Genomic DNA, 27,737 nt, shown 5'->3' with positions numbered 1-27,737 from the left:
TATTTTAGCAGAGCCCCAGGCTCTATCCGTAATTTTATGAAGGATATTTATGAAGATCTGTGAAAACTGGTGAGTTCACAGGAAAGCATGAAAGCCGTCACCTCGTACAGGTAAATGCAGTTCATGGAGTGTGGTCTGAGAGAAAAGAAACAAGTACTGGGGAGGGCAAGGAGCAGAAAGGCTTGGAGAATGTGACAGGACCTGCCAGAACACAGCCCCTCCAAGGAATATTCCTATAAATGATCGATCACTGAGAGGGAACATGAACATTGTTCCCATCTGCAGCAGCCACAGGCTGAGCTTGCTGAGCACTCAGCGTGGCAAGGGAACCTCAGCCAAGGAAACTCTATCTAGAGATCATAGGAAATTCAGTAAAAACAATCATTTCCCTCACTGCAGACCTCAAGTAACCTCCCAGCTGGGCAGTGAAACCCTCTGGATCTCCCCACCCAGGCACAGACATCCTGAGCCCATCAGCATCCCTTCCTGCTTCCCAGCTGGGCTCCTCCAGTGGGAGTAAGCAAACTGGAACAGCTCTTGCAGAAATCTCACCAAGGCTATCAGGTTTTGCAATCAGAGCAGCTCTTCCCCTTCCCTAAGCAAGCTCTCCTCCTCACCAGCCAGAACGAGGAGCCACAGAGCAACCAGCTCTCTGCTGAACTTTTATCAGTGAAAGAAGTGGTTACCAGCAGGGAGATTTGCTGGATGGAGGGATCATTCTCTTCCCTGATGTAGAGTTTTGGAGTCTCTGAGGTGGGGTGATCCCAGCCTCCACTGCAGTTTATTATTACGGCACTGTGTGGTGAGGAGTAGCCCAGTTTGGGTCAGCTGTCCCAACACCTCATACACCCCAACCTAGTGACTGTGGGGACAGAACAGAGACAGGGAGGAAGTGTGGATGCCATGAGGGCACTGCTCAGCAGCAGCCAGCACTCTGGGGTGTTATCCACACTTGTTTCTCCAGAAATCCACAGCACCACCGTGACAAAGCCAGTTCCCTCCATCCTGCCAGGCCCAGCACATTCCTGCACACAGCAGGAGCTGGCTGGGGACATCACATTTGTCCCAGCTGCCAAATGAAGGTCCTCACACAACTGCTACCAACTTAATGAGGCACCGTCAGCGTTAAATGCTGGCTCCACCGAGGAAGAAAACCGATGTGGGCTCCCATGGCACAGATCAATGGCTGGGTCGATCTCAAGGTCCCTGCTTGGAGGCCACTCGATGTGTTAAAGCATTGCTTGGCTGCACAGAGCCACAGCAAGCAGCCCAAAAAATGGGCTTTTAATCACTCTGCATGAAGTAAAATTGGAGTTTGCTTTGGTGTGCTCACGGACTGAGGCTGTGAGGGAGCCTGGGGGATGCTCCCGTGCCTGCCCTGAGGAGCGCAGTGCTCAGTGTGCCACAGCCGTGCCACCGTGCCCGTCTGGCTGTCCCTGTGGGATTCTGCAAGCCCTTAGGGACGAGGGCAGGCTGCTCTGTCACCTCACTTCCCCCCACACAGTCCTCATCCACCCGCAGGAGGAAGGGAACGCTGGTCACTGCTGCAGGCAGAGCAGGCTGCCCGCTCCGTGCTGTCCCTGGCCAGAGGTGGATCCCCTTCCCTGCCCTTGGCAGAGCTCTGCAGAGCCTGACCCGTGGCACAGGCTCTGGGACAGCTCCAGCCCCGGCACAGAGCCAGCGCCTGCCCTGGCACCAGCGGCATCAGCTTCTCCTCAAAACCATGTTTTCAATTAGGGCTCGATGCACAGATTGTGCCTTTATTGTTGGAGGCCTCCTCCTGAGGCCCGGCGATTGATTTATGAAGTTGATTAAAATATTAAAATAATTTTGTGTGGTGCTGCAAACACCCTGTAATGCACATTTTTCTCTGAGTTGCTGCCGTTACAATTAGCTTGAGACTCTCCTCTCTCTCCCCTCTTGTGACCTGTTTTGTCCACTAACAAATTACAGTTATTCTGGCCCTACTTTTATATTTATTAGAGCTGATGCATATGTGTTCTCACTGAGCAGTTCAGAATGGGCTGATGAGCAGCGGGGAGCCTGGCAGGCCAGAGCTGTTCTGAGTGGAGAAGGCATCCAGAACTGTCTAGCTGGAGCTATTTATTCTGATCTGCCTTATGTTGCTGGCAAAATGAGGGTAAATCAGCAGACAAGTTGGGAATAAAATCCATCTACCATGAACAGCGAGCTCTTTCTCTTGGCTAACTGGGATTTCCCTGGGACAGAGCCCTGGGTTTCCCATGACACTTTGTCCACAAGCTGATCTCCCCAAGGGTCCTGACCATCCTCAATGTCCTTCCAAGTGCATTTTCTGGCCATCAAAGAGCTGAATACAACACTGGTCACCTCTGCATTGCCCACAGCCCCAAAGTTTGACCTCACTGACCCCACCAAAGCCACAGATGGAGCCATGCACAAAACACAAGGTCAGGGCCAGCACCTGGTGCCCAAACACTGCACAAACAGGACTGAAAGGTTTATGTCCAGGTATTACATCCCCCTCAGGGGATCCCTGGAGTACCATAAGTGCTTTGGTGCTTCAAAGGACACTCTGAATGCCCCAAAAATGCCAGGGCAGCCAGGCACAGCTCCGGGAGTGGGGGCAGGACCCGGGTGGGGAGTGAGGGATCCACCTCGGCCAGCTGCATACCGTGGACTAAAAGGAAATTATTCTGTCCCTGAGCACTGCTTTGCCTTCAGGCCCTGTGCCACTGTGGGGCTTTGTGGCTGAGCCCTGAGCCACCACTGCCCTGGTATGGGGAGGTGGGAGTGAAGGGATGGGAGATGTTTCATCACCAGATCAAGCACTGTTCATGTCCCCTCTGGCCCCAGCATCGTGGAACAGCAGCAATGCTTGTGCCAGGCCTGGACTGCAGCAGCTGCCTCTCGTTCCCATCTCTCATTCTCCTGAGAAATCCTTGTCTGGGTTTGGTTTGGTCCCAGGTGATGGTGCTGGGACCATGGGGCACTCGAGGTCTGACATGTTTGCCCCTGGAGTGCAGGGAGTGCTCCCGAGTGATTAATAACATCGTGAGTACATAAACAACCCACCTCCACGTGCCTCCTCCTGCTAAACAGGGGCATTGCTATGGCAAACTTCATTTATCACTATTTAAAACCCAAACAAACGAGCACAGGGTGTTATAAATACGCTTACAAGACGAGCTGTGCTGGGAAAACGGAGAAGAAAATGAGCCAAGAGCAAGGGAGGCGGCGTGTGGGAGAACACCTCCTTCTGTCGGGTTCCAGGGAGCGAGGCTGCTCTTGGCAGTGCCACCAGAGCAGGATTCAAGTGCCCTGATGGCCTCTGTCACCATCAGCCCTAAGGTGGGCTCTGTGATACACCACAGATGTTTTTTAAATAGAAAAAATATCAGATCCAGGGCATATCCCCAACTCCCTGGAGGAGAGAGATGAATTGGCAAATGGAAGGCTACAGCGATAAGGCAGTTTTTATAAACATAACCTAATTGTATTACTTCAAAGTCCTGAAGTTTATTGCCCTGTTTAATGATGTGTCTCGTTATTTATGGTGTAGCACAATGAGTCTGCTATTGATTTAATGCACTTCCTTAAAGACTGTCATTGTCACAAGCAATAAAACAAAGCCATTCTGAGACAGCTCATTTATGTCACATTTCCATCAGCTGACCCCGGGCACTCGAGGGCCACCGTGGGGACAGGGGTCACCCTGAGCAAGGATGGAGCCAGAGTGTGGAAGCTGAAGGGCAGGAGCAGGCAGGGTGGCTCAGGGATGCTGCCACTGGGCAGCCAGTTTGGGACAAGGCTCTGCCAACCAGCAGGGGGATGGTGCACGCATGGGAAAGAGGGTGATGGATGCAAACCAGCACACAACACCTGATGTTTGTGCCCCTGCCCGTTCCCGTCGCCCTCCTCACCTTTCTGGTACTGGAGCCAGAGCTGCTGCTGGACCTTCTTGCTGGGGAAGTGGATGGTGCAGCTGAACTCGGAGCCGTACAGCGCCTCCGCGATGTAGTGGGAGCCAAACTGCTGGATGAAGGAGAGCAGCTCCTCCCGGCTGCTGTCCTTGTTCAGGATCTTCAGGATGTTTGCAAAGCCTGTGGGAGGGAGGCAGGGGGTGGGCAGGGCAGCCAGGCAGGGGAAGGAGCCCCAGAGTTTCCCTGCTCAGCTCATACAAGGACCCACATGGTTGCAGTTCCTCCTCTTGCCTCCACCTGATCCTTTGGAATCCACAACCTGTTATTACCTTGTCCTGTGGCTCTGACTTCCTTCTCTGATTCCTCTCCCTAAGAGGTTTCTCAGATAATTTTACAAGGATGTGCATGTGAACACGTGCACACACACACACACACACACAAACTCCATCCTTCCCAGCTCATCTGCTCTTCAGGCTGCTGGCACATCATTAACACCCTCCCCAGAGGATGTGCTTGGCCTTTGCTTGGCTGAATCCACAACCAGAGATGTTCCATCCCTAGTGCAGACACCCAGCACAACTGGTAACTATTTTTAGGAAAGCTGGAGACAGCCCAGAGGGACACACAGGGTTGGGCTGGTGGCAGCTCCGTGGGTGTGCAAAGGTCAAGGCATCACTTGGGCAACATCCATGCAGACAGCAGGGACCTCTGGCATGGGACAAGGACATGGACCCCGCTGCTCTGTGGAGGTGAAATATCCTGGAGATGCTGGTGACTTCACAGCACTTCAGCATCACTTAGAGCTGGCTGAGAGCACCGATTTGGTTCAGTGGTGGAACGGAAAACATACTGCAAGAAATATACGTCATAACTGTCACCAAAATGAGATTATCTGGCTGGTTGGATGGTTGGTTTATTGAAAGAGAAGGCTGTTTTAATAAAAAACCCAGAAGAATTCATTTTGAGCTGAACCCACGTATTTTTTTGCAGCTCTGAGCAGGTTATTTCATTTTGGGGCTGTGCAGCCTGTTAGCGCTAAATCTTTTTTTCTTTCTCTCTCCATTTAAAAAACTCGTTGATTTTTAAATAAAAAGTGCTATTTTGAAACGAAAAGGCAAAACATTTCAGGTCGCAACAAAATGTTTCAGCATTTCTGAAACAAAATGTGTAGCTATAAAAACGTGGCAGTGAAATGTTTTGACATTTGCAGGATCCTCCCACCCACCCCTTCTTCATCTGTGACTCCCTGTTTTATATGACCTGCTTTTCCAAGCGCTTTGGTTCTTCTGAAACCACTTTTTTTTTTTTTGGACTGGTTTTTGTAGCTATACATATACACAGCCACCCCACAACAAATCCTTCCTGCTAGCTGCTTACTGGATTCCTCCTGCCTTTGACCTCATCTCTTGCTGCACAAACTCCCTGCCTCAGTTTCCCCCCTGTGAAAAAAGGAGGCGAATCTCCCTGCCTGCCTCTGCAGGAGGTGGGAAATGTCAGTGGGATGCTTGGGGCAGAAAACCACCACCCAGCCATGCAGACACATGATTCCCTGCCCCTGGAATCCCTCACCTGCAGAGAGTGTGATGGAGCTGAGCTTCACCCTGTAGAGGTTGCTCCTGACCCGCCAGTGCTGCACCATGGGGTACCCCATGGCCTCGTTGTACTTGATGTCCCCTGCAAAGAAAAAGCAGGTGGGTGACTGGGGAATGTTTAATGCCCCCACCTTGCTCTGTGCTGCAGGGGTGAGGAATGGGGTGGTGGAAGGGCTGGAAACTCCCAGTGGTGCTGTGGGGTCCCTGGAGTGCTGGCAGGACCAGCACTGGGGTGGCTGTGACTGCCAGGAGCTCACAGGGATGGAGATGCTGCTGGGCTGGACTCCCACATGCCTCAGAGTATTTCTGCCCCAGGCACGTAGGAAGGATGGCACAAAGGGGGTGATGATGCCCCTCAGGAACCACACTGGGACCCAGAAGAGGTTTTTCCTCCTGTGCTCTCCCCTGGGACACTGGAGCTGGGGGCAGCTCGTACCTGTGAGGAGCTGGAGATCAGGAAGGGGCTCTGAGAGGACACCACGGCACTGCTCCTCCACGGGCAGTGGGATCACCAGGAGGCCATCAGCCAGCTGGGGGAAGTCCTTGATGAAGTTATTCTCCCTGCAGAGAGAAAAAGACAACTGCAAAGCAACGATGCAGGGCACGGCCGGGCAGCGGGGCTGGGCAGCCCTGGTGGCACAGGGACAGGAGGCTCAGGAGGGCTGGGGGACACCTGCTCCAGAGGGAGCCCTGCCAGGGGATGGGGTCTGCAGCCTCTCTACCAGCCAGCCCTGGCTGTGCAGCCCTCTGAGGTGATGCCTAATGAGCTCCCCAGGGAGTGCAGCTCCATTAGTGCTCCAGAAATAAGGAACTGCTCTCAGCCTGGGGACCCGGCCACTGGGTTTGGCCCAGATTTTCAAAGTGGGCCCCTGGAGAGGAAAGATAAATCGCTGCTACACACCAAAGCTGCCCCTTTCCACACCTGCAGCATCTTCACAGATGGACAGTGGCCAAGCTCTGCTGGGGCTCCCCAGGCAGCATCGTCACCAGCAGAGTTTTCACCGCCCCCAGTGACTCGCTCTCCAAAAGGCAGGAAAAAGTAAATTCTACAGACAGACACAAAAAAACCCCGCTCTCGTGTACAGCTCACAGTGCAATATTACCACACATGCAGGATCTTTTCTAACCTTGGCAGGTATAACATTGTATAATAGGCCCCTAATGAATTGTTTCTAGAACAACGGTGCCAGGGAAATGATTTGAAATGGTGAACAGACAGGTCTCTGGGAGACGAGCCTCCCCCGGTAAGCGAAATGCCTCGCGCCTGCGCCAGGGAAACAGGAGGGGGCATTTTAAATATTGATCTTAGAGCCAAAATATAGGCCAGGAGGCTTCACACCCTCCGGGTGTGGAGACAAAAGGGCAGCAGAGCAGAAGAAAGGGAGGTTCCTGCAAAATCAGGTCAGCCCCAGGAGCTTGGGGGAGGTTCAGACTGGCACCGCCTGCCCCAGCTGCATTTTTTGTAATTCTTTTTCCTTTAAACAGCTGCTGATTTCACTCACCCTCCCTGGTTTTACCCCCTGTAGCCTGTCCCTGGGGGGATGATCTGTCATCCTGTGGTCCTCTCACAACTGGGGACACCCATGCCACCTCCAGGAGTCCCAGCACAGCAAGATGCTGATTTCAGGGAACACTTCCCTGGGATACTCCCATTGCTCTGGGCCCAGATGTGCCCAGGGTGAGCAGGAAGCCATAGCCCTGTGAAGCAGCCTGGGGATGTTCCCAGCCCCAAGGCAGGAGGGGAGCACAGGGAGGAGCCTCTGAAGGTAGGGACACAGTGAGTGGGGCACAGGAAGTGTTCAGGGCCAGACTGGATGGGGCTTTAAGCAATATGGTCTAGGGGAAGGTTGAAACAAGATGATCTTTAAGGTCCCTTCCAACCCAAAGCATTCCATGATTCCCTGGCTGCACAGGCAGCCTGCCTCACACTGCAATCCCATTTCAGAGCCACCAGCACCTGCCTGCATCTCAGGAGCCTGCCTTTCTGCACTGCCTCAGTGCAAAAAAGGAAAAGTGCTTTATTTTTCTGAGGGGAAAAGCCTCTCACTCACAGCGTGCTCGCAGATCTCCGATTGATCCCGCTGGGCACGGGATCCCCATGGCGGAGTGTTCTGCTGCTCTGAGCCCTTTGCTGTCACAGCAATTCCAAATGGGGAACTGCAATTACTGCTGGAGCCGTGTGGGTGGTGGGAACTGGGGCTGCAGAATAAGGCAAGTCAGTAGGGAACAGGGGAAGAAGCATGTTGGTGTCTCTGCCGCTCTGCCTCAGCAGAAAAGGGAAAACACCAGCGCTGCCAAATCCCAAAGCCGGGGAGAAGCGTGATGCTGCACTGGGAAAGAGGGATACAGCTGCACTGAGCCTGCCTGACATCCTGGAGCATGGAACTGTCCCTTTCCTGACAGGTCAGCTCCCCATCCTGCCCCAGGATGAGCACCAGGGTCACTGCCTGCCCAGCCCCATACCCCACCTCTGAGGAGGGGATTCCCAGGAGGAAGCTGCTGGAACCTCCCAAGTGCTGTCCCACATGAGAAGATGGGCCTGGTACGCCCCAAGTGACACAAAGAGATGACAAGAGAGGTGCCAGAAGCTCATGTGAGGCACAGCACAGTCCCTCTGCAGAATCCTGAGTGCCTGCAGGGGCAGGATGGTGATGGGGACATGCCAGGCAGGGCACACTGCTGCTGGGGTGAGCCCAGGGCACAGCATCCTATGGGCTGGCAGCTGGCAGAGGCCTGCAGCTCCTCTTCCACAGGGCCTTCCTAATAACCTGGGGCTTGCATGCACTGTGGAGGCACAGAAAACTGTTCCTGCCAGACGTTTTTGCTCTCTGGAAGCTGTGATCAAAGCCATTGGGCTCTGTGCAAGGGAGAGGGACACAGATGAAGGGAGGGATGTGACAGCATCCCTGGGCACGTGCTGCCACACGTGCCAGCAGCACCTCTGCACGGCTGCAGGGCCAGCTGTGGGGTTCACAGGGTTATTAATCATCAAGGTGGGATGCAGATAAACCTGCCTGCCCCACAACATCCTCCTGTGTCTCTTGTTCTGCCCCCGGCATCTCCCCGGTGGAGCAGCTGCCCAGGGCTCGCTGGAGCCGTGAGCACGCAGCTCTCTCCTGCTCCACGCACACAGAATCCACTCCCTGGCACAGCGCTCTCCTGCTGGGGATCTGAGCATCTCCCCAGGCATTTTGCAGATACTGAGTCATTACAGGAGGAAATGCAGTTTCTCCCAGCAGCATCTGACCCAGAGCACGTGCCTGCCTTGGAGGGAAGTGACTCCATATAAATGAGCCTGATGCTGGGAAAGGTCAAATGGCCAAAGGCTTTAGTGAGCTCCGGTACTGGCAGGGTGGGATGAGGAGGAAGGCAGCTGCCTGGACAAAACTGAGCTCAAAATCCTGGCTTTGATGGACACTTGGTGTATCCTGGGCCGTGTCCTGCAATGCACCCACTGCCTGGGGTGACACAGACACCGACAGCAGCTCCCACAGCCTGGGCTGCTGCTGGGGTGACAGCAATTAGCAGATGTTCAGGTACCAGGAGCAGGGCTCAGGCAGCAAGAGCAGCTGTTCTGCTGTCCTCCTGGAACCAGATGCACAAACCAGCTGTGGTTTTGGGGACTGTGACCTTTAATGACACGGCCAAGGTCGCGCAGCAGAGCCGAGGTGCAGCGCTGGCAGCAGCTCACACAGCCCGTGGGAAGCCTCCAGAAAGGACAAAATGGGGTTTGGGGGGAGCAGGAGAGCCCAGTGCAGGCTCTGGGGAAGGGCTGGAGTGCTGTGGAGAATTGGCCCATTGGCTGCTGGATTCTGCTGGCCCTGGGGCACCATGTCTCCCTGCTGAGATGCTCAAAACCAAGCTGGCACTGGGATTTTGGCCTGCAGCAGGGAAAGATCAGCTGGTGGTTGACATGCACTTCATTTTCCAGTTAGCAACACTGCTGGGTGAAGGAGCAGCTTCTCCTCTTTAGCTCGGTCAGCTGTGGCTTCCTCCCTGGGCACTCTGCTCCCACAGGACATGGCCTTGAGGATGGACTGTGCAAACCAACCCCTCCTTTCAGCTGGAAAACTCCCACTGCACATTCCAAACATCAGCTGACATGGGGCTTCCTGCCTCCACCCAACACCCACAGCGGATGCACACCCTGCACCACAGCACCTGGGCAAGTACATTCATGAAGGGGCAAATATATAAATATTATATATAAAATGACCTCACAAGTGATTAGCTCATGCCCTGAAGCGTGAGATTTAATTACCCTTATCTGAGCCAGCACAGCTACAAATGTTAATCACATTATCATCCAGCAGCTTATGTTCAGCAAAGTGACTACGCCAGGGCCGCCCTTTCTGCTATGCAAGTCTGAGAGGACGCCTGCTCTGGCAAAGAATTAGTTATTAATCTCACTTTTTTCTGTCCCACAATGGCTTGGGGAGAACATGATGGATTTGAGGTTATTTAGTGCCAGCTTTTCACCCAAATTTCCCTTGGAGGAGCTGCCTGCTGGGGTGGCTGCAAGATCAGCCGGACATGGAGATGTTGAGAAATAGCTTCCTTTGAGCTTGTCATCACCAAAAAAAGAAAAAAAAAATTTCTCTGGAGTCACTGGGAAACAGAAAAGAGGGTGTCCTGTTGCCACAGCCACTTAGGAGAAGGTAAGCACACTGTAAATCTCCCCCAGCATGTCTCCATGACCTCAAGCACTGGTGAATTATAAAGGTTTAATACAAACCCTGTGAAGCAGCAGTTACTTACTCCAAATTTACTGAGCATTAATTTCAGCGAGGCCCCACTCCTGTGGAACAAGGCACGATAAAAGAGGAGAGACCAGTCAGGTTTTGCCAGGTTCTGGAGCCCCTTCAGTGGCCCAGCTCTCAGCCTTAAGCACTGTTTGCAATGAAATGTGCTTGGGTCAGGCTGCAGGGAGAAAGGAGAGCACCAAGAGCATCCCCAGAGCAGCCCCTGACACTGGAGACAGGACCTGTCCCTGTGCTGCTCGTCCATGTCCCCAGCCTATCCCACCTCAGTGCCAGCAATAAACAGCCTGACAATATCCAATAGCTGCCTTACCCCCGGGCTCAGGGAGAATTAGCATTTAAATCGAGGTGTTTCAGGAGGTAAATCACACCAGACAGACAGACAGACCTCCTGGAGCAGCCCATGGAGCTCCTGCCCACCAGGCTGCGGCCACTGTGAGGTGACCTGGGTGCAGTGTCCCTTGTGGGAATCATTTGTCCAAGCTGAGAGCTGGAGCAGGCTGGACACATCGTGATTCCAGCTCTGAGCTGAGCCAAGGCTGTGGATCCTCTCCCACAGGATGTTTGGGTGCTGTTTGCAATCCTTTCCCAAGCGCTGCTCCAGCAGTTCCACGCCTGGCGCTTTCCTTGGCATTGTTTGGAACGAGGCAACAAAACTCCCACTGACTCCAGAGGAGCCAGGACTACCCACTGGGGCTTCCCAAGGAGGCTGGTGCCTGACTTGCACCCAGTTCCTCTGGGATTTGGGCACAGATCCTGCAGCCAGTGGCTTCTCCGTGCACCAGCAGCCCCAGTTTTCCAGGGAAACCCACACCCCAGCTGCAGTGCCCTGGGAAGCACAAGCACAGCCTTTTAATATTAATATTTGCCTTTCCAATGTAAATTCAGACCCAGCTCTCCACTCAGCACACACATCCATTCTCTTTAAGAATTTGAGATCTTAAACATTTCTCTTTTTTTTTTCCCCTCTCCTAAGCTTCATTGTTAACCTTTAAGATGAAGATAAGGCGTAAAGGTTTGGAAAGGAATCAGGAGGGACCTTGGAAATGAGCCAGGAGCAGTGTTAATACTGGGCTGCACATCATATCTCTTTGGTTCTTCTCTCCCCCCAGGGTGACTCGGACTGCTCTTGACTACCACCATGGTATTACAAACTCTAATGAGGTTTGGAAAATAAGAAACCCACTGCGGCGTGGGAGAAACTAATAGAAATTGTTTTGTCTTCTCTCTATTAGTCATTAGAAGCAGAAGAAAAACAGCCACAGGGAATGGCAGGGCTGCAAATACCACCACACATTTCATATGCTGGCACTCCAACAGTGTCATTTCAGCGCAGTTATTGCTCCCACTTCCCCTCCACAACAGATCTCCCGTAAACCAGTGTGGGCTCCAGCTGTGCCAGCATCCCTGTGCCACCATCCCGAGCCCAGGGTGGCCCCAGTGCCCGGCCAAGGTGCCCATGCAGGGTGTTTGGCTGGCCCATGGCTCCACCAGCACAGGCCATGGCCAACCTGGTGTCCCCAAGGGACAGGGATGGGCAGGGGATGCTCCCACAAGCAGCAGCGCTGTCAGGCAGCCAGGGCACAGCTGGGATTTGTGAGTGCAGCTGCAGAGCTGCATTTCTGTGCATGAAGGTAATTACAGAACCACAAAACTATGCACAGGGTGAGGTAACTGCACCTGCAGTGACCTCACCCCTGCCACCCTCCCAGGAGCTGCGGTGCCAGGAGCCAAGCCCCAGTCTGGGCTCAGTGAGACACCTGGAGCACTTTGTCCTCCCAGCCCCACTGGTGACGAGTGGCAGTGCTGCCACACCTTCCCACGGGCACAGCTGGCAGCATTCCCTGGGAAGCTGGGGCCAGACAAGCTGTTCTCCCTGTGCTGGGCTCCTTCTGCCCGTGCTGGGGGAGAAATGAACCAGCACAAATGCCCCGAGCTTCCATCTCCAGGGAATTGGTGACGAGGGCAGTGGAGCATGGGACACTCCTCCTGCAGCCCAGGCAGGGGCAGAGCACGACTGCAAGAGCATCGCTGGGGCACAGGGAGGGTGAGGGATACTGGGCCTGTCCCCTCAGAAAAGCTCCAGCTTTCCTCTGCACAGAGCCACCAGCACCCAAATCAGGTCACGCTGCCCAGGAACCGGGTGCAGAGGAAGATTTAGGGGATCTGGATGATGCCACAGGGGACAGGAGGGCTCCCAGCATAGCTTGTCCACCACTTGTGGGACACTGGGTACAACTGATGGGGCCCCCAAGCCCAAACCCAGCACTTGCTTTCAGGTTCATGCAGTCACGAGCTACACTGCAACAGGCAGAGCAGCAAATCCTCCACCTCTGGAGAGAACACTTGGCATGGGAAGGAGGAAGACAAGATTTTCTGCTGCACTGAGGACTGCATCCAGCCCTGCTGTTACCTCAGAAGCAGGTATGGCTCGACAGCTGGCATAGCTGTGGAGTGCTCAGATGTCCCTGTGCTGGTGACTGTTCCTGACTGCATTGCCTGGGGCAAGGATTCTCATTGCTAAGTCAATGTCAAGCTGATTTAGTCCTTGGATGGGGAATCTCCATCAACCAGTGCTTGCACTAGCAAGAAAGAGCAGTGACAGGCTGCTGAATGTCAGCCCTGTCCCTGGAGGTGGCACTGAAGGGGCCCCATGGTGTGAGCAGCACAAACCCACAGCCCAGCTAATGGGGACCAGCACAGAGTCCATACAGCGATGGAAAAATGCTGCTATCGCATCCTAAAGTCGTGTGATCACAATTTACTGCCTCAAACCCTCCTGGCTCAGTCTCCTCTTGCTTTTCAGCTGAACATAACCCCTGCTTTCATGTGTCCTGAGTGGGTACAGAGCTGCCATGGCCCAGGAGCAGCTGCAGCTTCTGTGAGATGAGGAAGAAGCAGCAATTCCTCTCTGCAAGGCTATAAAGCCAATAAAGACCCCCTGGGATGAAAGGTACTCCATAAATCTGAGCTGTTATTATAAAACCAATCTCCACCACATCTCTTAATAATGCAGATTAACTGTGCAGTAACACCACTATAATTAATATCATAAAAGTCAGAGATGGGAAAGGCCAGCAGGCCATCCCATGAACTGCTCCCCACAGCACAGGGAAAGGGGAAAACTCCTGGGTGCCACAGGAACTTGGGACAGTGAAGGCTTGGCAGTGCTGGGCACCAAGAAGGGAGCGGTGACAAACAGGGGGTGGCACATGGATCACCACAGCTCTGCCAAACCCGGGAGGGGAGCAGAGCCCAGCTCTTGGTTCTGCAAGTACCCAGTGCCAACCCCTCATCCCTCCTCTCCTGTCCATACAATCATGGAATTATTTAGGTTGGAGAAGACCTTAAAGACCAATGAGTCAAACCATTAATACAGCACTGCCAAGACACTGAACCATGTCCCCAGCTGTGACATCCTTTTGAATCCCTCCAAGGACGGCATAACTTCACCACTGACCTGAGCAGTCTGTGCCAGGGTTTGACACCGCTTTTGGTGAAGAAATTTTTCAAATATCTAGTATAAACATCACCTGGGGCAACCTGAGGCTGTTTTATCTTGTCCTATTGCTTGTCACCCAGGAGAACAGACTAACCCCTCAGTGTGTCCCTTTGAACCTCCTTTTCTCCAGGCTAAACACCCCCAGCTTCCTCAGCTGCTCCTCATGGACTTGTGCTCCAGAACCTTCCCCAGTTCCATTCCCTTCTCTGGACACACTTCAACACCTCACTGTCCTTCTTTTTGTGAGGGGCCCAGCACTGAGCCCAGGATTTGAGGTGCCTTTCAGCAGTACAGAGGGACAATCACTGCTGACCACACTATTGCTGGTACAAGCCAAGATGCCACTGGTCATCTGAGTCACCTGGGCACACTGCTGGCCTCTCTCCCAAATCCTTGTGGGTGTCACCACCAACTTTTCACAAGGTGGACTCAGAATAGCTCAGGGAACCTCCTGCCAGCTGTGTGGGATCAGAGGAATGAGTGTGGACTGACCATGGCAGGGCAGGCTGTTTGCAGGAAGAGCCCGTGTCCCTGCCCACCTTCCCAAGGAAAGAGGATTCCCCCAGACCCAGAGGCAGGAGACACAACCCTGCCAACTGACACAGGCACCTCAGCAGCATTCCCAGACTCAGATCCTGCCCAGGGACCAGCACTGCTCCTCACACACCCACACCAAGCCCCGCAGCACGCTCCCTTCCTCCCCATCCCTGTCCCACCTTCCTCCCTCTGCACGTGCAGGGCGCTGGCGCCGCTCCCTGCCACGCTGGTGGGCCTGGCAGGAGAGAGCGCGTGGCAGCTCCGTGTGTGCTGCGGGATCAGCTGTGGGAATGCAAATCTGCGCTTCCCCCGCCGCAGCAGCCGCTAACAAGATAATGAATATTTTCATCGGCTGCGGAGAATACAAACATCTGCGCAGGCAGCGGCGCTGCTGGGGCTGGGGGAGCAGGAACGGCTCCCTGGCATCCCTCACCGCAGGGGCAGCAGCTCCACTGCCAGGGACAGGAATGTTCTGGTCCCTGAGGCAGGAAAAGCCCGTGGCTGACATTCCAGCAGCTCCAGTGGGTGCTGGCAGCGTCAGGGCCTTGGCTCTGGGCTGTGCTGGTGTCTGAAAGAGCCTGCCACCCTCTGCCATGGCAGGGACACCTTCCACTGTCCCAGGCTGCTCCAAACCCTGTCCAGCCTGGCCTTGGGCACTGCCAGGGATCCAGAGGCAGCCACAGCTGCTCTGGGCACCTGTGCCAGGGCCTCCCCACCCTCTGATTGAGCAGCTTCTTCCTCATCTAAATCTCACGATCGTGGATGTACAATTGGTTTTGGGCTCTGCTGCAGGGGCAGCTTCCACAGTGGCAGCTTCCACAGTGGCCATCCCTCTTCCTCCTCCTCCCTGGGACTGAGGCACATGCTGGGAGCAGTGGGGTTCTCACAGGCAATGGCCAAACAGCAGAGTGACTGTGTGAGGTTATCCTGCTACCTGCACAGGCAGGAATGAAATGGGGCAGCTCAGAGGTGCATGGAGAGCTGGGATGGGGCAGCAGGAGCAGGAGGTGGCTGCGATGGCCATGTCCATGTTCACCAAGGATGTGACAGCCCTTTTCCTAAATCCTCCCTGCACCTGGTGCAGAACCAGTCTGAGAACCTCTAGTATTTGAACAATCTCCATTCCAAAACATCTCTTTTCCACCCTGCATTGTCTGATACAACACCTGCTTTTGTTTTTGTAGAATAAAAAATTCTCCCAACCTGCTTCAGAAGCACGTGGCTGCAGACTGGGAAACACCAGGTCAAAGCCACAATCTGTCATCCTTTTTTGGTGGGATGGGAACTTTGCAATGGAATGGGATCCAACAGTGACCTAACTGATGGAATGCTGTGCTAACTTCATTAGCGTAATTTCATATACACTGGATTGAAATAAACCTCGCTGCTGAGCCTGGCCAGTGAAGATGTGCTCAGAATACAGTGTGTGTCTGTGGGCTGTGAAAATCCATACATCCCACAGAAGATCCCACCTCCACAGAGCTGCTAAACTCCTAACAACCCCTTAGCTGCTACTCAGGACCACGGCATGAGGCGTTAGCCTGCCTTGGAAAGACATCATTGCTTCCAACTGGAGTGTCTGAGGCTTCAAAGTTGTGAACAGGTAATAGAACTGCAGCAACAAACAATAAAAAGATGAATGAAATGGAAGGCAGCCACTGGAAAATAGATCCATCCATTATCCTGGCCTGAAGGGTAATAGGTAAACAAGGCACTGGTGCACTGGCTGGCGCTGGGCTCTCCAGCACGGGAATAATAAACAGCACAATTATAACTCCTGTGCTCAGAGGTTTCAGAGAAAGGGAGAGAAATAGAGGGGGAGAAATGGCATTAATTTAACCACTTACAGACATGACACTCGTGCTGCTGTGGGGGAAGAAGGATGTCCCTGCCAGGGCTGGCCTGTGAGCTCCAGCCTCTCACCAGATGTGATGCTGCACCCAGCTGAGCCCCCAGCACAGTCCCTGGCAGCACCCATGGGTGGGAGAGCTCCAGGTGAACGATGGATGGGTGGAGATGTTTCCCAAAACAGCTCTGGCACTGCCAGCTCACCCTGCTGCCACTGTGCTGCTTTATTAAGGGATGAGAAGCATCGAGGGGAAGAAGAGACATTCAAAATGAACTGGCCAAACTCCCCACCAATATCATGACAATTCCCCACATCATCTCAGTGGCCTGACAGCATGAACAGAGCTGTGTGGAGGTAGAGCCTACTGGAAGCAGCTGGGGCAGTGCCCATCCCTCCCTGCAGCACCCCTGACACCTGGGGCACCATCTCCAGCCTCCTCCCTTCCCTTCCCCAAGGCTGGAAAGAAGCAGCAGCCCTGTTTTTTAAGTGGGAATGAGGGGAACAGCATCCTCCAGGGGCTGAGTTGCGGAGGGAAAGGTGATTCCAATTTGCAGGATGGTGCTTGGCACGGCACAGCAGTCCTGGACCTGTCGCCCTGAAAACTCAGCTTCTGAGCTTGCTGACATGGTTTTCTAAAGACTTTCCCAGGACAGTAACTATAAACATAGATATGTGTACATTCTTTCTGTTACATGTCTTGTGATGGGCATCTCTCATGGCCAGTGCAGTGAGAAAGTGTTATCCTGACCATCCAATCCCTGGCTGTGGTCAGGAGCCTATAAATCCTGGGAGGAAAAATAAACTTTCTGTTCTTTTCACCACTCCTCGACCTGTGTCTGTGTGATCTATTCATCTTCAGCGGCAACATGGACCCTCCAAAGCCATCCTCCCTGGATATGGAGAAGGGAGCACCAACATGAATGCTCTCCCTGCCTCCAGCCACCAAACCATTCTGGCTCCTTGTCTGCCCTTAAAACTCAAAACTTAGCTCAAAACTCCCTGGGCTCGCTGCATCTCTGCTGGGAGGAATCAGATGGGGGCTCTGTGGGTGCTGCTGTGTCCTGGGGCTTTGCCAAGCTGGAGCAAGAGCCAGGGTGAGAGTCAGAGGTAGGGATGGGAAGGGACTCTGGTGAGGACAGAGCTGCTCCCAGCTGCCATGCATTGCCCTGACATCCCATTTGCCATGCAGCAATAATCCAGCAAATAAAGCTGGCTCCACGGGCAGTATTTTGGGATTTCTCCATATTAATGGCATAAAAGCAACAGTCTGAAACTGCAAACAGCTTTTAAACAAAAATATCTATTCCCTCATGGCAAAGAGGCAGCACAAAAACAGATAAAGAATGAAGAAACAACCCACTTGGAAAATAATTCCTGAGTGATTTGGGAACGGCGCAGAGTTCAGGCTCTGCCCCACCGTGAGGCAACGGGGGGAAAATCGCTCTAATCTAGTCTTTAGTGAGCTGCAGCCATTGCTGAGCCTCTCAGCTAGACCAGGAGGTGTGACTGGAATAGATCAGCTCCAATCCCATCCACTTATTAACCTCACAGAGCATTTTGCCGAGGGGAACAACCTGTTTTAAGGAAAGGAAAGGGGTGCCCAGAAGAAGATGGCTCTAAATGTGCTTTTGGGTCAGCACTGGAAGGACCAAGGGAAGCTTCTGGTGAGTGATGGAACATCAGTCCCCTCCCAAAGTGCCCCCGAGGGACTGCACTGGAGGAGTGCTTTGATTTAAATCCTTGCAATAAGGCAGCAGCAGCAGGGATGCTGTGGTGGAGGAGCAGGAACCTTGATGCTGGCATGTCCAACAGAGCAGTCAAGCACCTCAACCTCCACAGAAGTAATTAGTGGCTATTAAGCCACCTCAGTGCAGAAGCAGCTGCCCACAGAGCTCCTAACTCCTGATGGCTGGAGCAGAGCTGCAGGGATGCTGTGGTGCTCACATCCTGCTGGGCTGTGGCTTCATTGTCCCTGGTGGATGGGGAAAAGGGTCCTTGGCAGCAGCACAAAGGGCCATGTGAGCAGGGACAGGCTCTAGGCAGCACCACGAGGTGTTCCATCAGTGCTGGGGCGTGTGTGGAGCACGTGTGGAGCACACAGCAGGAACCAGTCTGGCTGCTGCCCAGCCCTGCTGGGGCACTGGTCTCAGCAGCCAGTATCTGCTTCCTCCACCCATCCCCTGGGTGTTACCATCTCCTCAGTCACACAGATGAAATCTTTGGATAAATGCCTGAGCCCCTGGATAAAATGACACCTATTAAAGGGGAAACACAAAATCTGAAGCAGCACTGACTGCAGCCACACGTTGGTCTGAGGTCTGAGACCCCGCCAAGCTGTGCTACATCTTCACACCCATCTGTGCTCTGCATCCTGAAGGTGCCCACAGCACATCCCCAGCCCTGCCAGCTGCTCAGATACCATCAAGCCATCATTGCTACACCTGATACATCCCACTGATGTGCTGAGCATGGCCAGGGGGCTGCCAAGAGGACGGAGCAGGCTCTCATCAGTGATGCCCAGCAATGGCACCAGGAAGAGGCAATGCGCAGAGACTGCTGCACAGAGAGTTCTCTCTGAACATGAGAAAGAACTTCACTGTCCTGTCACCAAGCACTGGAACAGACTGCCCAGAGAGGGTGTGGTGGATCGTTCTGCAGCCACCAGAAGGGCAGAGACTCCAATTAATGAGTGCTCCAGCCCCTTAGGTGGCAGAGAGACCTCCCTGACCCCCAGGGAATGGAAACCCTGCAGTAACTGATAAGTGTTACCCAGGCCAGGGTGTGCAAGGCAGCTTTTCCCAGCACAGAGGCTCCCTCCCAACCCCATGCTGACATGCCTGGCAGATTGAGAATATCCTATTTATTAAAGACACTGAAGATACGGCGACATGGGAAGCAGACACCATTCAAAAGATTGTCACATCTGCATAGCTAAAGGATCCCAGCAGTCATAAGTCTCTCTAAAATACTCAGCCCCTTGTTCTGATAGCAGGTTCTTGCTCCTACTTCGCAGAAACAGGCTTTTAATCCCTAGTATTAGGCAGCTTCCTGCTATGTTTCAAATGCACCAAATTAAGGGCTTCTCTAACAGCTGGTGTCTTAATGCTCAGAGAGGTTCTTGAATATCTATGAAAATCAGAGGCAAATTACATCTTTTAGTTAATAATTTCTTCTCCATTAACCTCCTTCTCTTCCCTTGTTAAGAGATGATGTAATGGTGCTTCTACACCGTAACCTGCTGACACCCCTGGCAGCCTGGCCGTGGGGGAGGACGCTGCACGCAGGGAACTGAGCCTTTCTCATCACTGCCTGGTGCTTCTGGAGCCTACACTCAGCTGGGAAAGGGCAGCTGTGCTGACCTTCCAGGCTGCTGGAAGCATTTCTGGAGCAAGATGTGCTGCCTCCCTCCGGGCTCCGAGCTCTGCGGAGCCACTTCATCGCACGCTACAGCCACGTGGGCAGCTTTGCAGGCTGCTCCTGTTTCAGACCTGCTTTCTCCTGCCCCTCACTGCTGTTACTGGGACAGAAGAGACTGAAACCCCTGTGTGACAGCAGGCTGTGCAAAGAATTTGGCTGTCACTGCACAGCTCCTCACTGGGAAAAGCTTCTCCTCACTGCACACCCCGGCCAGCACAGCAGCCCTGGTGCCAGCCCTGGGAAGGAGGACTACCAGCCCTTTTTTAACCACAAAACTGTCAGGCAGAGCCCCAGGGGGTTCTTCTTGGCCCCCAGAAGATGCCATCCCAACACCTCAGGTGTTTTTTCCCAAGGGCAACCACAGCAGGAACTGCTCCAGGTCCAGCTCAGGACTGCCCACACCTGCCATCCTCGGGATGCCTCAGAGGGGAAGACTTGCAGAAGCCACGTGCCCCAGGACAAACCAGCCCCACAGACAATCTTTGTGTGCTTGCCAGATGGAATTCAGCCCTGAGAACTGGGGTTTTGCTACCTGGAAACAACAAAGCATCCTTAGACCCACCAGCTCCTGGAAAACTTTATCTCTGCAGCCCTGGCTCTGCTCTGATGGACCCACTGACAATTATAATGTGAGGCAGAGAAAGCAAAGAGGAGTCTACTGGGAAAATTGCCTTTGTGACCTGTCAGTTCTCACTTCCAGCAAAAGCTGCAGCTCTGCTGGCTGTGGCTTTCCCAGCACCTCTGTGCTGATGCAGCTTGTAATGCCTCTCCCATCAAGAGAGCAGAAGGCCAGAGCTCAGCTCGAATCCACAGCCAGGGAAGTTTTGCTCAGGTGGGCAAAAACACCTGGAAAAAACTCTGTGGGCAGCAGGGATGAGGAGCCACAGCTCCAGCTGAAATCAGAGGCAGCAATGTTCAGTTGGTACCTGAACAGGAAAGAAAGAGGTGCTGGGCAGGGAAGAGCTGTGTCTGGGTGGGATGTGGGCTGGATCCTCTCCTGACTGTGATTAGTGCTTCAAAACTCACAGAGCCACCCTGGCTTCCACCTGATCAAAATACAGCTGCATTCAGAAGACCTGAATAAAAATAACTAAATAACTCACTTGCCAGCCCTGAATTCAGCAAGCTCTCCTCTGTGAGCCCTGCAAGGTGAAGCATTTACCTTCAGCTCATTTACATTATTTACCACGCTACACCCACAGCTCCTCCCAGCGCTGTAATGGGGGCACTGAACACAACCAGCTGGCACAGGCTGAAAACACAGCAAAGGAAATGCTCTTTACACTACACACAATCAAATGGCCCCTTGTTACAGGATATCATGGAGATGGAAGACATCAGTGTTCAGACAGAAACGAGGCAACACCCCTGAGAAAGGTCCAGGGAGCAGAGCTGGATGTGTCTCATCTGACAAGACACACTCTGTGCTGCTGCCAGAGGGAAGGACGAGCAGGAAAGCCATGGATGCTTCTTGTCCTCTTTCTCTCCTCCCCTCATGAGCAAATCAGAGATGTTGGCTCTCAGTCCCATCTCAGCACTCTGATATTCCCAAATCTAGGAGCAGAACCAGGACATACCTGAAAGTCATCTGGAACACCTGTCCTTGGTTGACGTGCTGGCTCCTGTTGTTGTAGCCATGCAGCATCTCCCCAAAAAGGGTGTCATTGAACTTGGCATCCGACTTCAGGCACTTGGGGCCCTCGCAGATGTCAGACAGCATCAGGCAGGACTTCCCATCTGGGGCCAGCTTGTACTCCTCCACACACCTGTGGGGCACACAGGCCATGGGAAATGAGCCAGGCACAGAGCACCCCACCCCACCAGCCTCTGCCGAGCCCAGCCAAGCACCACCAACTCCTGCAGCAGTTGTTGGGACACTTGAAGGGTCACAGAGCACAAATCCCCTGCCCTGGCTGGGTTGGGTCACCAGTGAACGGGGGTTTGGCTCCCCACTCCCCTCCCTCCTGTAGCAGCAGGGCCCATCTGCCTGCAGTGAGGGTGGGTTTGGAGCACCCTGGTCTGAGGGAAGGTGCCCCTGCCTATGGCAGGGGGTGGAATAAGAGGAGTTTTCAGGTCCCTTCCAACCTAAACCATTCCATGCTGAGCTGTCCCCATGCTGGGGAGCAGAGCTGAGCCCACGGTGTGTCTGCTGCTCAGGTACAAACATTCCCCAGGCCACAGCAAAGCAAAAACAAGCTCCTGATCCTTCTTCCACCTAGAAATACCCTCCTGCAAGGAAGGAGCTCCAGCCTGGCTGCTCCTCTGCTCTTTGATCCCACTTTCAAGCCCATTCTTGGTAAGATTCACATGCTCATCTCCAACCCTTCAGGAAGGGAAACTGAGGCAGGCAGCAGGGATGTGATTTAACTACAGACACTGGAGAACAGGGTGGAATATTTTGTAAATGTGCCATCCTGTGTCTCCTCCTCTTCCACCAGTCTTTTTCTCAGCTCCCACCTTACTGGGAAACCTCTGTTCTCTCCCTGCTCCTTCCTCCCTGTAACACCAACCCCAAATACCAAACTCTACCCAGGCTTGCTTCCCTCTCCCCTTCCTCTACTGCATTTTACTGCAAGCAGAACTCCCACCTGTCTGTCACACTCTTCCTTGCCTGTTCACAAAGTGCAGCTCAGCCTTGGAAAAGGATTATGAAAAAAAGATGGGAAAAAAACAAAAAAAAAACAAACAAACAAAGGGAAAGAGTCTCTGTCCTTGAGGATGCAAGGCTGAAATACAGATTCATGTGGGTGTGGAGACCATGGAATGTCCCAAGGTTTTCTAGACCCTCCCCACAAAGGATGCTGGTGCCACATGAACTTCCAACCCCTTCTGCAGGCATGGAGCAGAAAACGTTTTCTGTTTTGGTGACTCAGTCACTCTGCGCTGCTAAATAATAATAAATAAAGGTAGTGGGGGAAAAAAAAAACAACAAACCAGCAAAAATGGGATAAATAAAGGAGAAGCTGGCACTCTTCCTTTCCACACTTCCCAGGGACCAGCCAGCAGTCAGAGCTGTGTGAGGTCTTTGCTGCACCTGCAGGCATTGGGACTTGACGGATGCTCCTCGGAGTTACTGCTAGGAATTCACTCCCCTTCTTGCTTGTGGGCATTTTCTTTCCAAAAAGGCTTTTTCCCCTTTTCTTCATCCTAATCTGTCACACTGGGACATGGAGTTGGTTGCTGAGTGTGCCTGAGAGTGTGAAGCAGCCGTGGGGCTGGGGCAGGCGATGGATGGCTGCAGCTGTGCAGAATAAAGCCAGATAATCACTGAGCTCCTTTTAGAGCACGCTGCAGCCAGGGAGATTTTCCTGAGAGAAAAATGCTAAATTGTGTAGGATTATAAGATCCTGGCCAAAATCAGGGATGAGAATCTATTTTGAAGGGAGGTGCAGGGGAGGGAGAAAAAAAAAAAAAAAAAAAAAGACTAAATTTTAAAAGTAGTATTTTTTAAACAAATCCTACACCTTCCCCTCCAACACACAATGTACAATTTTTGGGTCCCTTCACAGTGAGTCACAGATCAAGCTGTACAGTCACACAGTGGGGGAGAGGAGGAAGGTAGATCTGCTCACGCTGCTCCTCACACATCCCTCAGGAAAGGCAGGTGTCTCCATTCCCTGCTGGAAGCTCCAGCAGCACAGCTCCAGGCTGGCTCGGGATGGGCGGCAGGGATGGAGATGAGGAAGGGGGTGATCACTGAGTGTGGTTCTATTAGGAACAGCGAGGAAAATGACACAGAGTCTCTAAGGAGTTGATCAGGAGAATTTTCTCCTAGTTATTGCTTCAGGTCTTTTTTATAGACCGATATGTGAAAAGTACAGAAAGGAAACTCTTATTGGTTAGCAAACTACTACATCACCATCATTGGTCAGTGGGGCACACCACCCCTCGACCTTCTCCTGCAAAGAAAACAAGGAACAGACAAACAGCACTTGCAAGGCTGTTTTCTGTCTCTGAGGATTGTTTTAATTCTTCCTCATGATTTTCCCAGGCCACTTTCTCAGGCGAGACTGAGAAGGTTATGTGGCCTGTAATTAACACAGGCACCGTGCTTCTCTGTTTCACAGTTAGCATCCATAGCTGAGGAGCCTTGCAGGGCTCTGCTAGGGTGGACTCACCCACAGAACATGAAGATGGTGCTGGAGGAGGGGTCGTGGGGCAGAGGGAGGGTCTGCTGCAGGCAGAGCTGCTCACAGCCGCCGTTGAAGCCATCGGAGCAGTCGATCCCTTTGGAGAAGTCGTAGCAGCCGGTGCCGTCCTTCATGGGCCGCAGGTCCTCGGGGCACTGCAGCGAGACAGGACACACCGAGAGGTCACCTGGGCTCCCCCACCCTGCAGCTCCTGGCCCAGAGCTGCTGCTGCTGAGCTCCTTTCCCATCTGGAGGAGATGAGTTTGTCCCCAGTGAGGGATGGGGCAGCCCTGCGTCACCTCGCCCTTGGGAAAGGGGCAAGGATTTGGTCTGCTGCCAATGCCTCCCTCCTCATCCTCCCTCTGGAAGAGGGTGAAATCCTCGGGGCAGCAAAACTACACAGCAACAAAGCCTCAAGCCAGTGTGGGGCAAAACACTGGGGCAAAACACGACAACCCTCTGTGTTTGCTCCCTGTTCCTCCAAAATGCAGAAAAATCCAGTGCAACCCAGGAATAAACATCTGGGAGCAACTCAGAGAATCATTTCAGTGCTCGGGAATGACCTAGAAATGCATCTCAAGCCACGCCAGGCAGGTCAGCAAGCACGGCCTTGGCATCAGCCAGGATGGCATCTCAGGCTCCTCAGTTTTCCACAGCTGAGGGAACCGTGGCTCTAATTTCTAATTCCAGTTCCCCAGCTTGTTCTCTTTGCCCCAAAAGAGAAAAGCCAGCAGGCAGCAAATGTCATGGATAAATTGTCACCCAGATTAAAGCACACTTCCACTTTTGTTATTTATCCCTTTTCACCAAACAGACATGCACACAAACAACAACAAAAAGGCCAGTCCTTGAAAAAATAAATTAATCTTGTCTGGGAGCAGCTCACAATTAAAAATGCATTATGGAATTTCTTGAAGATGAGTTAGACTGGAGATGGCACAGGTAGTGATGAAGGCAGGTTATAGATGGCCTCTGTCAAGCAGAAGAAAGGTTATAAAACTGCTATACTTCGTGCTTAAAAAACAAAATCAATTTTCCATGTGAGCAAAATGCTGTACATATTAATAAAAGTTCAGGAGACCCTGGACCTTATGCTCACTGACACCAGCAGGGTCCTGATGGGAGATGGGCTGCTGAGCCTCGCTCTTGGCTGCTTAAGAAGAAAACAGGGACAGGAGAACGGGGCTTTAGGGGGTCCTGGCCCACCCTGAGCTATCACAGAATCCTAGAATGTTTGGGTTGGAAGAGACCTCTCAAGACCATCCAGTTCCAGCCCCACTGCCATGGGGACACCTTCCACCATCCCAGGCTGCTCCAAGCACCCTCCAACCTGGCCTTGGACACTGCCAGGGATCCAGGGGCAGCCACAGCTGCTCTGGGCACCCTGTGCCAGGGCCTGCCCACCCTCCCAGGGAAGAATTTCATCTTAACAACAAATCTACACCTCCCTTCCTTTGGTTTAGAACCATCACACTTGTCCTACCCTGCTATAACTTTTGTCCCCATTTTTCTCTTCACCTCCAAGAAACCCTGTGCCACTTCCCTACAGCAGCAGCACCAAAACTGCTTCTGCCCTGCCTGCAGCAACTGGGATTGACCTCTGTTCCAGTCATCCCTCAGATTCCCCACTGCCCCCTGTGCCCTGAGAGCTGAAGTTTGCAAACCTCAGCACCATCCTTGGGGACAGCGGGTAAGGCCAGAAGGGAAGGCACGAGGCTTTTCCATCCAAAGGATCTTGGCAGCAGAGGGCTCTGGAACAGGATGCTGTCCATCCCTGCAGAGCAGGCAGGGTCCCAAAGACACAGCTCTGGAATTAGCAGCAGGAAGCAGCAGAAGACTTGGGAGCAGGAGGATTTCCAGATGCATGCACAGAATGATGGAGGAGGAGAGGACACTGAGGACAATCTGTGCTTTTCACTGCCCCAGAGCTGTCTGGGGAACAGCACCAGGATGAGAGCTGCAGATCCAGCTCTTATCTCCCGTGCTCTCCTCCTCGTCTGCCAGCCCTGCTGCTGGAGCAGAGCTGTGCAAACTGGCAGAGAGGATCTCCCTGGAGGACACGGGGAGGTCTGGCTGCAAACAGCATCTCTGCTCCACGGCACCGCCTCTCTGCTGCTCCCCCCACCTCCACACGGATGGGCAGCCAGGGCTCTGCTCTCCAGAGGTCCTGAGGGATCTTCCAGGGTGCTGAAGGCAACTGGATGGGACTGCAAGGCAGCAGGAGCTGCAGGAGCACAGCCAGAGGATCAGTCACAGCTTTTCGGAGCTGTCACTTGGAATTCTTGCCTTGGCACAGATCCATGTGCTGAGCTCAGCACCTTCTCCAGCCCTCAGAGGAAGAAGATGGTTCTTTCCCTGTGACTGGGTTAGTGGGTCAGCAAAGCCCTCCCTCCCTTCGTCCTACTCTGCTTGAGGCCACCCTTGGGATATTCCTCCAGTTTTGGCTCTTAACCACCATGAAACGTGTTTCCTTTCAGTTCATAATTATGCATCCTAATACTCATTAATTACAGCAGGCAAATAGCTCAGCACAGCATTTGCAAAAGAAAGCGCTCCTGTCTCTCCACATCCATCCCTGCTCAGAGCAGAGCCAACTCTGCAGTAGCTGCAGGAGCTCTCCAGGGACAGAAAGCTTTGGGAGCCAACGTGAAAACACAGGATGTGTCCCTGCTCAGGAGAGCCAGGGGGATCAGCAAACCTGGCAATTGGTACTGGCCAGGCAACACCTCTTCACGGAGGGTTTTGCAGGGATGAACAGGTGGATGAGGCAATTGCTGAGCACAATGAATCACAGGATGGTTTGGGTTGGAGGGGACCTTAAAAATCAGCTCAACTCCCCTGCCATGGGCAGGGATGTCTCCCACTATCCCAGGTTGCTCCAAGCCCTGTCCAACCTGGCCTTGGATGCTTCCTGGGACAACCACAGCTTCTCTGGGCTTATAAATCTTTATAACATACCTCCCTGCCCCTGGAGGAGAGGATTTCCCACCAATAGATCAGAGTGGGGGAAAACTGAAGTCCATTTGAGTGCAGCTATGTTCTTGCCCACAGGAGTCAGAGATGACCATGGAAAAACAAAAGAAAACAAACCAGTTTGTGCTAATCCTGACTCCCTGATGGGTCAGCCTGGGCTTTGGGATGGGTTTGGAAAGCCAGCACTCACCCTGTGTTCGCTGGGCTTTTATAAAGGAGCAGATTGGTTCTTGCTGACATTGATTTGCCTGCCTTGGGCAGCAGAGAACCAATGATTGTGGAGAGCTTTAATCAATGCCCCATCAATTTAGGGGCAGTTCAATTTGCGATCTGCCTTGGCAGTGACACAGGACGGGGGGCTCTGTTGGAAAATGATTATAAAATCAATAAGGAACTCGGTCAATAACTCTGTCTGGGCAAGCAGAGGTGGCACATCCCATCCTGGTGGGAGGAAAGCTGGTGCCCCAGCAGGTCCTGGTCAAACACCTCTGCACACCCCTCATCCACACACAGCATGGATTGATTTAGCCACAGAAGCAGAGGGATCCCACTCACTGTTACCCAGTGATTCAAAAGAAAAATCTGTTTGTGGTTTGCCATGTTAGACTCACGTTGCATGTGTTCACCTCCAATTCCCAGCCCATCCTTTATCCATGGATCTCACCAGGAAATATAGCTCAGAGCTTGGGAAGATGGTCTGGTGATTAATCCATGCTGTGGAGAGGGAAAGGAGATGTAGGGGGAGACTCCAGCTCACGGTCTGCTCAAAATCCAAGGAGAAGAATTTACCATACAAATACAATTCCACGGTCTTGCAAATCCACTCCATCTATGCAGAAGTGAACTGATTTCTCTGTGCCGACAGACAACCCTGAAAATTGCCCTTGGCATTGGAAAAGAAAACTTTATTTTCTTGTTGTGTGTTAGCACTGATAACACAGGTCCTGAAGGCTAAACATGACCCTCAGCTGCAATGCTCTGACCCTGCTGCTGCCAAGGGGTCTGAGGAGAAGGAACCACCAGCAGCTCCACAGGGTTTGGCTGATGGCACAGTTGGATGCCAGCCCATCCCCTC

The 27,737-nt window shown here is 53.0% G+C and overlaps 1 protein-coding gene across 1 annotated transcript in view; it reads right to left on the bottom strand.

Annotated features, from left to right (window-relative positions):
• ASTN2 (astrotactin 2) overlaps window positions 1–27,737 on the bottom strand; it is a 305,793-nt gene that overhangs the window by 106,245 nt on the left and 171,811 nt on the right. Inside the window, exons 12-16 of the mRNA XM_058853725.1 lie at window positions 23,678–23,844; window positions 21,137–21,325; window positions 5,931–6,055; window positions 5,472–5,576; window positions 3,903–4,082 (exon numbers count right to left, since the gene is read on the bottom strand). Of these exons, the coding sequence (XP_058709708.1) occupies window positions 3,903–4,082; window positions 5,472–5,576; window positions 5,931–6,055; window positions 21,137–21,325; window positions 23,678–23,844 (766 nt within the window). The remainder of the gene's footprint in view (window positions 1–3,902; window positions 4,083–5,471; window positions 5,577–5,930; window positions 6,056–21,136; window positions 21,326–23,677; window positions 23,845–27,737) is intronic.

This window comes from Poecile atricapillus, chromosome 20, assembly GCF_030490865.1.
Source record: "Poecile atricapillus isolate bPoeAtr1 chromosome 20, bPoeAtr1.hap1, whole genome shotgun sequence".
NCBI classification, from domain to species: Eukaryota; Metazoa; Chordata; class Aves; order Passeriformes; family Paridae; genus Poecile; species Poecile atricapillus.
This window is presented reverse-complemented; position numbering and strand designations above follow the sequence as displayed.